Genomic DNA, 12,001 nt, shown 5'->3' with positions numbered 1-12,001 from the left:
AAGGGCTGCTTATGCACAGGGAGACAGCTCAGGGCGCAGGAGAGTATGGAGGGATGGACACTGGTAAGAGGTAACTATGAGGAGCTATTGCATTGTGGTAAATTGTGGTCAATGCCATGTGACAAAGTATATGTGAACTGCTGTATGGAAAGTGAATTTGGTCTGTAAATCTTCACCCAAATCAAAATAAATAAATAAATAATTTTTAAAAAAAAAATTAAATAAATTAAAAAAAGGAAAAAAATAAATTATTTAATACTTATAAAGCTGCAAAACACTTTTTTTCTTTTAAGGAAAGGCAGAGGAGGAAAATAATCATTTTAAAGATTTAGAGCAGATTAGGGTTAGTAGAACTTGGATTAGAATCCTCAAGTTTCCATTTAAGGAAATAATCATAGAATCTGTGGAGATCTGGACACTGAGCCTTTTTCCACTAACACAGTTTAAGAAGAGGTCACCGAGTGTCTTTGGTGCCAGCACTGGGAGGCGTTGGAAGGAAAGTAGAAATCCCTTCTTTTCAAGGAGTTTATAGTGTTAGAATAACCTAAGTAGTTGCAAAAACAGAACAGCCAGATTAAGATCTATTGCTTAAAGTGTCACATAAGAGGTCAGATTTTAATGATACTGACTAACAGTACATCTGTTAACATTTTATTATATTTTCATGGAAGCAAGATAGTTTAAGGGTTAATTTGGGATTTAGTGGCCAGATAGCTTGGGCTTGAATTCTAACTTTTCTGTTTTCTAGCGGTGTAATTTTGGGTACCTAACTCATTTATTGTGCCTCAATTCTACATTTCTGTAAAATTAGAACATTAATAGTACCTATGCATTACATCATTATGAGATTTAAGTAACTGAGATTCTTAGCATCATATACGATATAGTATGTAATCAAAAGGAGCTCTGGTGGCATAGTGCCTAAGGCATTTGACTGCTAACCAGAAGGCTGGTGGTTCAAACCCACCAGCCACTCCATGGAAGGAAGGTTGGGAAGTCTACGTCTGTAGTGATACTGCCTCGGATACCCAAGGAGGGGTTGCTGTGAGTCACATCTGACTTGATGGCAGTGGGTTTGGTTTGTTTGGTTTTATGTAATCAAAGAAGGATAACTGCTATTTTTATTATTAATCATAGGATCTTGGACTAACTTGAGACAGAATCAAATAATAAAAAGTAAAATACCATTTGTAGTTATTTAACGCAAACTTAATTTTCTTTATTTTTGACTTAAAATAGGCTAATGTATACCATGCTAGCACAATGAATGGAGAGAACAGAGCAATCAAAATTTATAAAACTTCTATTTTGGTGTTCAAAGATCGGGATAAGTATGTAAGTGGGGAATTCAGGTGAGCTAAGATGTTTTTCCAGTTGGTTTAATTACTGTTGCCTAAAAAATTGAAATGGGATAATGGAATGGTTGAAATGACAAATATTTTTCTTCAAGATTTCGTCATGGCTACTGTAAAGGAAACCCCAGAAAAATGGTGAAAACTTGGGCAGAAAAAGAAATGAGGAACTTAATCAGGTGATTGTCTGGTGTGTTATGTATCTGTGCTGTGCCTGCATTTTAATTTTGGGTCTTTCTTTCCTGCAGACCCCAGGGTAGTGCTGTCCAAATGTGAGACACACTAGGGCCAATCAATTCCATTAGATTTGCTGCTGTATGCAGAAGAAACACACTTGTGAACACATAGAACTTGCTTTGTCTTCTCCGTTTTTAGAAGCCATTACCAAAGAATTCTGTCATGATCCATGTTTATTTAGTAAGACGAGCTCATTTGAAAAGTCTTATAATCTGTGTTACAACTTGGAATTTTTACTGAGTAGTGAGGAACTCTTACAGGATTTTAAGCAGGGAAATAACAGTCAGTTGGTGTTGATGTGTGACTTTTTGTTTTTGAATATGTCAATTTTTAATGTTGTCAAGTTCTGGACAGATTTTGCTAGGTCTGGCGGTTCAAACCCACCAGCCACTCCCCAGAAGGAAGATGGGGCAATCTACTTCCGTAGTGATACTGTCCTGGAAACCCAAGGAGGGGTCGCTATGGGTCGGGTCTGACTCAATGGCACATAACAACAACAACAATTTTTTTGTTTATTATAGTTTGCTTTTTGGATTTCAGCCCAGTTTTGGACACATGTTCTTTGTTCCCTCTAACACTTTTATATCAGATAGAAACCTCTGAACCTAGCTGAAATAAAGTTTCCTCAGATTTTTTGAAGCTTTTTTTCCTTTCCAGTGTCTTAACTTTTTAAACGTTGTACACATGATTGTTGTTGTTGTTGTTACATGCTGTCGAGTCGGACTGACTCATAGCGACCCCTTCTTGGGTTTCTGAGGTAGTATCACTATGGAAGTAGATTGCTCAACCTTCCTTCTGAGGAGTGGCTGGTGAGTTTGAACTGCCAGTGTTCTGGTTAGCAGTCAAGTGCCTTAGGCACTAGGCTACCAGAGCTCCTACACATTGAGTATTTTGGTATAGATCAAATACTACTTAGTTTGAAACTTTTGTGATTTCAAACTATTTTCTGAAATCTTTTTGTGATCAACTCTTTATTAGGTATGAGTCTTAACTGATCAACTCTTAAGACGTATCTGCTGTATTTCATTGATTAAAGATGCACAGTTTAACATCTTTAGAATTGAATTGTCTATTATAGGCTATAGAATGAAATAGTTTAATTTCTCATGTTTTGTCATTCTTGGTGGTACATAATGGTACTCTGTAAAATCACTAATATCTTAAAGTTAAGAAATATGATAAAGCAATGAGAAGCCTTGATGTTGTTTCCTAACAGCAATGTTAATCTTGTGTACTAAGCTGTTGTAATTTGTTTTAGATGCTGTTTCAACTTCTTAGTTGTCCTTTTATCTGTTTTGACAGGCTAAACACTGCACGGGTACCATGCCCAGAACCTATAATGCTAAGAAGTCATGTTCTTATCATGGGTTTCATTGGAAAAGATGACATGTAAGTATATGGAAGACCTAAGAATGCTATGTTTGAAACTGTATTTTTTAGTACCTTGAATTTTCCAAAATATTAACTAACATTTCCTACTCAGATAGTCCTTTCTTCTTAGAAATATTTTTGGTGAATTTTCCCACTTTCTTCATGCATAAACATTACCAATTTATTCTGCCCTTTTTGGTCACAAAATACTTGAGAATAACGAAATTAAACATGGTTTTGAGGAATGGATATATGGTGAACTGGCAAAGCATGTGTTTTTGACATCCTTCTAGAATGATTTGTCTGTAGTGAGACAAATTTCCCTAGGTATAGTTCACATTATGAGTTGCAGAAAAGAAGTGCATGCATCAATGGTAGTACAGAGCGAGAAAACTTGTTCTGGGTCAATTTATATTAACTTATTCATTTTAATTTTATTCAAGGCCTGCACCTCTCTTGAAAAATGTTCAGTTATCAGAATCCAAGGCTCGGGAATTGTACTTACAGGTCATTCAGTACATGAGAAAAATGTATCAGGATGCTCGACTTGTCCACGCGGATCTCAGTGAATTTAATATGTTGTAAGTATGTGCTGTCCCTCAGGAACCTCCAATAGTCATTTTGTGCTCTTTAACAATGTAAACAAAATCACAGTCTAAAAAGTCATGCTAATTCTTTGATACTGGTTTCCACATGATGACAGTATTAGATGTGGTCTCTGCCTTCAGTAACCTTCATCACAGAAATGGCCACTTTGATCATTTGGACTTGGAAATTTTCTCAATTTTCATCTTGTTAGTCAAGGTAACCTCTTCTCATTAACACTGACTAATTTCCTATAGCCCCCTCATTCTCATGTCTGATCCATAAGGTACCATAATGGAGATGTGTACATCATTGATGTTTCTCAATCTGTGGAGCATGACCACCCACATGCCTTGGAATTCTTGAGAAAAGACTGTGCCAATGTCAGTGGTGAGTAGTAACTGGAATTTTCTAACAACGTGTTTGTATATGTTGGTTCTGTACTCAGTTAAGCTGTTGGTCGAAAACCTTGGCAGTAAATCCTTAGGTGTGGTGATACTGTTTGATGGGCAGTGGTATATTTTTATTTCTCTTAAAGTAGTTGAAGTAATAACCATTTCTCTCATAAAAGAATTATTAACATATTTCCCTCTGACAGATTTTTTTTTGAAGCACAATGTTGCTGTGATGACTGTGCGGGAACTCTTTGAATTCGTCACAGATCCATCAATTACACATGAGAACATGGATGCTTATCTCTCAAAGGTTAGATGGGGATGGCTAGAGAGGGCAAGAACAGAAAATAACAGTAGTAATTTGTATTTATATTGTACTTCTGAGGAATTCAAATAACAGCATGAATTTTATTCATTTTGACTGCTTCCTAAGACTTTTCCTTCTCATTTCACAGGTGGGAAATCAAAAATATGGTAAAATAGCCTGTGGTAAAGGCAGATTTCTTGACTTTAGTCATCTGGCAGTATTACATAGACTATCAAAGTTTGTGAATATTTTTAAGGAATCTGTTAGCTTTTTGGTCATTAATTCCTTTCCCTGGTTTCTCAAAGACCTGTCTGAATCATAGATTTACAACCATATGACAACTATGCTCCTAGAGGTTTTCCAGTTTTTCATACCTTTTAATGTTCTTCCTTTCCCTGCAGTGCCTGCCCATTTCTACCTTTGTTCAGTTTTTCTCTACCTGGTGGTTAAAGCACTAGTGTGCTAACTGAAAGATTGGTGGTTTGCATCCACCAGCTGCTGCAGGAGGTAGATGTGGCAGTGTGCTTCCTTAAGGATTTACAACCTTGGAAACCATATGGGGCAATTCTACTCTCTACTATATGGTCCCTATGAGTCGGAATTGACTTGACGGCAGTGGGTTTGGTTTTTTTGGTAATAAAAAGTGAGCCCTGGTGATAGAGTGGTTAAGCACTTGGCTACTAACTGAAAGGCTGGCAGTTCCATAGGAGAAAAACCTGGCAATCTGCTCCTGTGAAGAAAATCCTATCAGGCAGTTCTCTATTACATGAGATCTCTGTGAGTGAAGAAACTACTTTATAGCACCCAACAGCAACATAATAGAAATAGTCCCACTGTATCACTTCTTATTATACCAAGTTCTTTTTTAATTTGCTCACCTTTTACTAGTCTATGAATTGTTAAAGGACAGGCGATCCCATTGTGTTTCCGAGACTGTAAATATTTGTTGAAGTAGATTGCCCCATCTTCCTTCCTTGGAGCAGCTGGTGGGTTTAAACTGCTTATCTTCTGGTTAGCAGCCAAAGGCCTCATCCACTATGTCACCAATACTCCCTTAAAAGACAGGAGTCTTATTTATTCTTGTATTGCCAGTGCCTAATCAGTACCTGCCACATGAGTTAATTGATATCACATCATTTTATTCCTTAACTATTTAGCACTAATTTTAGTATTTAAATTTAAAAATAAAACAAAAGTCCTAGTACTACTGTTCTTTTCTTCTGTATATTTAAAATAGAGTAGAGAGCAAGTCTTGAGTTTTATAGTCATTACAAGCTAAAAGAATGGTTTGGCATCTTTGTCAACCTCTTGGTTTCAATCATTATGTGCTCAGAGAACTTTCTTTGGCTATTTATGCTGCAACAGCCCAAGAGCCACATCCTCTATTATACATATACTCAAGAAATTATTCTTTCATTCTTTGGGTCTCAGCTTTCTTCTGTAAATATTTTTTCTAATCATTTAAAAATTAGTGAAAGTAGTATGACTTTGTGGGGAATAGGGATGCCCCTAGGTTAGAAAAGAGACATTAGATTTACTCTGTTGCTTTGGGTTGATTGGTGATGAAGTGTTAACCTGTCCCACTAGGGGTCACTAAGTACCTTCTTTTAGAAGTAGAAAGAAATTAATACTGAAAAGTTCCTAACAGGTTTACACTAAAACTAGAGAATTGAAATATCTGTAGATGAATGTAAACGAAAGTAATTTTTGTTTCCTTTCCAAGGCCATGGAAATAGCATCTCAAAGGACTAGTGAAGAAAGGTCCAGCCAGGACCATGTGGATGAAGAAGTAAGATTTCTTGTCTGTTCGTATCTTTGAGAAATACTTGTATTTTCAAGGTCTTTTGTATATTGCCTTGGGCATGGACTTGATTTTAATAGATAAGTAGTATTTTTTAAATCATGATAATATTTCCTTGAGACTTAATATGTTATACAATTTAACTGAACCAAGTTGTATGATTTACATTTCATTATATCCTTTATTTATTAGCCTATTAGCCCATTGTCCTAGATGGAAAAAATTTTTTTAAAGCGCCTATTGGGATATAAGATTCCTGGGGTGGAGCTGTGGTTAAGGTATTCATTTACTAATGAAAAGGTCAGCAGTTCAAACCCACCCAGCTGGTTCACAAGAGAAAAATGAGGTAGTCTGCTTCTATAAAGATTTGCAGTCATGGACTCTAAGGGGCAATTCTACTCTGCCCTGTAGCGTACTTGAGTCAGAATCTATTTGATGGCAATAGGTTGGGTTTTGGTTTGGGTTTGGGTGGAATAAACGGTTAAGGGTTGGACTACCAACTGAGAGGTTGACAGTTTCAGCCCACCGAGATGCAACTTGAAAAAAAGACCTCGTGATCTACTTCCAGAAGATCACAGCCATGAAAACCTTTATGTTTTTTTCAAGATACATGATTTAGGAAGGAAAAGGCTATTTTTAATTTGCAAGTATGAATTTTTACGTGAATTTAAATGTTGATTTCAGTAGCATTGTAGATTTCAAATATTTATGCTTTAGTGAAAACTGAAGCTCTGGTGACATAGTGCCTAAGGCATTTGACTACTAACCAGAAGGCTGGTGGTTCAAACCCACCAGCCACTCCTCAGAAGGAAGGTTGGGCGATCTCGGAAACCCAAGGAAGGGTTGCTAAGAGTCAGAATTGACTCGATGACCGCGAGTTTGGTTTTGTTTTAGTGAAAAATAAAACTATTTTAATCTAAGGAGTCATAGTGTTGTTTTTTTTTGGTTGGTTTGTTTGTTTTGTTAAGTACCCATATTAGGCTTTTTCTTTTTTTCCTTCCTTTACAGCTATTAGTATGATAGAGGAATATGAGATGCTTATATTCATCAGTAATTCTCAACATCTTCTGACTATAGCAATATGGTAGATGATGTTCCCACATAAGAACATGTCAGGCATAGCCAAGGAGATGCTTGCTATCTTCAACTCCACCCCATTTTCTCCTACTCAGAAAAGCTTTTTTGAATGCAAATGAAGGAAAAGTGTTACTGTAAGGATAATTTTCAATCAGCTGTATTTTTTTTTCTGTAAAGTAAGTCTTTACAAAATATAAGTTTTTATATTTTGTATTATTATAAGTAACAAATTACTTCTGGCTTATACATACAGTAGTCATAACCCTAACGTATGCAAACAAGATGGCTGAGCATCAGTATGGTAGATTATGATGATTGGTGTTCCTTTGTGGGCTGAGGTGGTGAGGAAATATGAGAAATACGTGAACCACAGTCACAATCTTGCTTTTCCTTCTGTATCATGGTTAGGTGTTTAAGCAAGCATATATTCCTAGAACCTTGAATGAGGTGAAAAATTATGAGAGGGATCTGGATATAATGATAAAGTTGAAGGAAGAGGACATGGCCATGAATGCTCAACAAGATAATGTAAGTACTTCGGTTTACTCATAGCAAGTGAGTGTACAAAAGATTGAGACCATCCGAAATCTGTTTGGGCCTTGTAAGGTCCTCTAATCTTGAATCTTGGCTTCTAGTCTACTGAGATGGCTGGTTCCCTGATTTAACAAGTGCTCTGTACACATTGAATGCTAAGGTAAGTCATTGGTGTTTATGAGAGGAAATGAGTGACACATTTGAATTAGTTCAAAAGACTATACTTAAATAAAATGGGACACTTCTATAAAAATCTGGACTACAAACAGTTATCGTACTAGGTCCATTAACATACTTAGGAGGCTGGCAAACTTTCTGTTAAAGAGCTGGATGATAAATATGTATGGCTTTGCAGGTCCAGAGGTAAAATTAAGGCTATTGTGTACATGTTTATATAATGAAAACAACTTTGTACAAAATTTTTACTAAAGAAATTTAAACTGCTTTCATAATTGAGTACAGTGTTTTATAATGCAGGTCTTCTAATGGAAGAATAGAATTACTTCAGGGGGTGTGGGAAAGCATTTCACTTAATTGAGGTTCAAAGTTAGTGTTTCCTGTCAGATTCATTGTATATATTCATCTGTAAAAACCATTCTTAGATCATAGGCAGATAATCTGGTTGGATATGGTCTGCAGGCTGTGGTTGGCTGATCCCTAATACACTTGGTGGGTAAGAATAACACCTGTATTATGTACTTTCTGTATTATGAGATAAATTTTAAGTATGTTTATAATCCCAGAAGAGTTCATAAGATATATTAAAATATTTAAATATTGTAAAATGTATATTTCATTGTCTATTTTTTTGTTGATTCTTGCTTTTTTCTCTTTTTGGTTTTAAGATTCTATACCAGACTGTAACAGGATTGAAGAAAGATTTGTCAGGAGTTCAGAAGGTATGGAGAATGTGTGTTACTATTTATGTGAAAACTTTTTAAAGAGTATATAACTTTCTTAGTGAAAATTATTAGTAGAATTAACTTATCAAGAAGTATTTCATATTGGTATTAAATATTATAAATAAACAGTTCTTCCTCTTTTTTTGTGTGTTGTTTCTAATAAGAGTAAAATGTGGACATTTATGATTCATTTTTCATTTTATCTGAATTGTTTTGTTGTTGCAGGTGAGGCATTAATCCTGATCTTGTTTCTTGATGTTTTTACAACCAGCTTTATAAAACAATGTGGTGTGTAGTCCCACCATGTATATCATTTGCTGAGTTCATGAGTTCAGAGTCTTAGGGAGCTCGATTCCTCTAGAGTTGTTTTTTCTTATAACAATCCTGTTTTATTTTGCATTTTAAAAGGACAAGGATTAAGACATTCTAACTGAGCCAGTAATAAACAGTGTTATTGTTTATTTTTATTTTCTTACTTAAAGGCTTAAATGAAGGAGCATGGTTTGCTTTTTGAAAATACACTGTCTTCTCTGGGAAGAATTGAACTGGGGGGATTCCAGTGTTCAGTATTTCTGTAATAGTCATTTTAGAGCAGTTGTGTTTATTTATTTTTTTAACATAATATTTTATTGAGTTTTTGGTGGAAATTTACACAGCAAGTTAGGTTTTCATTTGGCAATTTCCACAAAAATTATTAACAACATTAGTTACATTTATCACAATGTGTCAACATTCTCTTTAATTGTATTCATTTTATTTCCTTTCCAGTACTCTAACTTTCTTATCCCCTTATCTTCTTGCCTTTGCTTTTGAGTAATTATTGACATCTGATCTCATTTTTTAAAGTAGGGCACTGATTTATTTTGTGTGCTACTCTTGTTATTTCACTAAAAATGATCTGGGGATAGGCTTGGTTGTAGGTTTAAAGAGTTTCTTGGACTGATAGTCTGGGGAGTCCTCTGTTTTCCACTGTTTCAGTTTGTCTTTTTTTTTTTTTAATATGAATTTGATTTCTGTTCTCCATTTTTATCCCATTCTATCTGGGACTAACTACTGTGCCACTGGTCAGAACAATCTTTAGTGGTAGCCAGGCACCATCTCGTTGGTCTCAGTGTAGATGAGGTTGTGACTAGTGTAGACTTGTTTCTTCTCTGTTCTTTTGGGTTTTTTTTTGTTTGTTTGTTTTTAAACTGTTCTGCTACTGGCAAGTAGAGACCCATAGTTGTGTCTTAAATGGCTGCTCTCAAGCGTTTAAAACCCCGAACGCTACTCACTTCACTAGCATGCAGATCATGACTTTTGTGAACTATGTTATGGCACTTGACTGAGATGTACCATGAGACTATGATCCTAAACCTACAAACCCAGAAAACCAATTTTGGAAGGTGTTTGGTTATTTCTGAGGAGCATTCATATTTGCGTCTCAGTGAATATATGTGCCTGCACTTACATATTTATATTTATACATCCCTGTAGATACTTCTGTCTGTTCTCATCTATGTATACATCTGTACCTACCTCTATACCAGTTTGCCTATATCCAACCACATGTATTCAAATACTGATATTACTTTGGTTGTGCTGTGCTCACTGTATCACTACATATGGTGTTACTTTTCCTATCAACAAAAATAAGTAGTCTCTGCTGTGTAAATCATACTTTCCCTATGCACTCCCTTCCCTGGTAGTCAGTAATGATTATCAGTCTCTATATTTATCTATTCTTATCTTCTGTTAAAAGAGGGATCATATAATATTTGTCCTTATATGCTTGACATATTTCACTTAGCATTAGTCTCTCCAGGTCCATCCATGTTGTAATGTGTTTGTGGACTCATCTTGTTTATGGTTGCTTTATTTTACTGGGTTTTTGGTGAAACTTTACATAGCAAATTAGACTTCTCACAATTTACTTATCCATTCATCTGCTCATGGACACTTCAGTTGTTTTATTTGCTATTGTGAATAAAGCACCAGTGAATATAGGTGTGCATATATGTTTGTTCGTGTCATCATTTTTGGGTCTCTAGAAGGCTGACGGTTCAAACCCACCAGCCACTCCTCGGAAGGAAGATGGGGCAAGTGATACTGCCTCAGACACCCAAGGAGGGGTCACTATGAGTCGGGTCTGTCTTGACAGCACATAACAACAACAACAACAGTATATATACTTAGGAGTGGGAGATAACATTCTCCATGGTGGTTGTGGTGGTTAACTTTGTGTGTCAACTTGGCTAGGCCTGGTTGAGTGGCTGGGCAGCTGGATGTAGTATTCCCCATGATGAGACTGCTAATCAACTCCATGGTGGAATCTACTGTGAGCACCTGAGTAGCTGCCTTAGGGCTGTGGTCTGCTTCTTGTATATAAGGAGAAGCCTTGGGGATAGTCTCTAGCCTATGGCATGCTTGAACTCTGCATGTACCCATGTCGTTCAGCACCCTGCCATGCTCTGCTGACCTTGGGACTTTCAAGAGACTTGACCTGCTGTGTGGTTTGGTAACATTGGGCCTGTGCCTTTTTACTTGTCAACCTTGGGTTTGTCAGCCTCATCAGCCAACAGCTGAGTGAAGAAAAGCCTCTAGCTTCAGTGGGCTGGGAGCAAGAGGCAGAGCTGCAATCCAAGGTTGAGGGGCTTTCACCCAGCCCCTAGAGCCTGGCACTTTGAACTTGGACTTAAAGCCTCCAAATTGTAAGAATAAACTCCTATTTGTTAAGGCCGTCCCATTTGTGGTATTTCTGTTAGAATAGCACTAGGTGACCAGAACAGTGGTTGTATCATTTAACAGTCCTGCCAGCAATGCATAAGGGTTCTAACACCCCACATCCTCCTCATCAATATTTGTTGTTACCTGTTTATTTTATCAGTGTCATTTTAGCCACTGTAAGATGGTATTTCATAGAAGTTTTGATGTATATCTCCTAATGATGTAAATAATTGTGACCATCTTTTCATGTTTGTTGGCTTCTTGGATGTCCTCTTTGGTGAAGGTTCTTTTCATGCCCTTATGTCTTATGGCAGTTGTTTTTTTAAATTCCAGAGCATGAAAATTCTATTGCAACTGGGTAGGGAATCTTTGTATAAGTGCTTTTATTAAGTTGTGATAAAATATATGACATAAAAACATTTTAACCATTATTAGTATACAAGTCAGTGCTATCTACTGGAACTAATTGAGAGGTTTAGCATTGTGGCAGGATATAAGATCAACATCCAAAAATCAGTTGGATTCCTCTACACTAGCAAAGAGATTGCTGAAAAAGAAATAAGGAAAGTCTCTTGGGTTTCTAGGTAGAGGATCATATCATCAGCAAATAGAGGTACTTTGACTTCTTCCTTACCAATTTGGATGCCTTTGATTTCCCTTTCTTGCCTTATGGCCCTGGCTAGAACTTCCAGTACAGTGTTGAATAGAAGTGGTGATAGCGGGCATCCTTGTCT

At 36.4% G+C, this 12,001-nt stretch overlaps 1 protein-coding gene across 1 annotated transcript in view; it reads left to right on the top strand.

The window, feature by feature from the left end:
- Nucleotides 1–12,001, top strand: part of RIOK1 (RIO kinase 1) — a 48,258-nt gene that overhangs the window by 24,183 nt on the left and 12,074 nt on the right. Inside the window, exons 7-15 of the mRNA XM_007935338.1 lie at nucleotides 1,240–1,352; nucleotides 1,451–1,531; nucleotides 2,892–2,978; nucleotides 3,404–3,541; nucleotides 3,832–3,935; nucleotides 4,144–4,250; nucleotides 5,971–6,036; nucleotides 7,534–7,653; nucleotides 8,505–8,558. Of these exons, the coding sequence (XP_007933529.1) occupies nucleotides 1,240–1,352; nucleotides 1,451–1,531; nucleotides 2,892–2,978; nucleotides 3,404–3,541; nucleotides 3,832–3,935; nucleotides 4,144–4,250; nucleotides 5,971–6,036; nucleotides 7,534–7,653; nucleotides 8,505–8,558 (870 nt within the window). The remainder of the gene's footprint in view (nucleotides 1–1,239; nucleotides 1,353–1,450; nucleotides 1,532–2,891; nucleotides 2,979–3,403; nucleotides 3,542–3,831; nucleotides 3,936–4,143; nucleotides 4,251–5,970; nucleotides 6,037–7,533; nucleotides 7,654–8,504; nucleotides 8,559–12,001) is intronic.

The sequence above is a fragment of the Orycteropus afer genome, unplaced genomic scaffold (genome assembly GCF_000298275.1).
Source record: "Orycteropus afer afer isolate SDZICR_OR568_19922 unplaced genomic scaffold, OryAfe1.0 scaffold00027, whole genome shotgun sequence".
In the NCBI taxonomy this organism is placed as follows: Eukaryota; Metazoa; Chordata; class Mammalia; order Tubulidentata; family Orycteropodidae; genus Orycteropus; species Orycteropus afer.
Note: the sequence above shows the minus strand (reverse complement) of the source record. Positions and strands in the feature narration are given on the sequence as shown.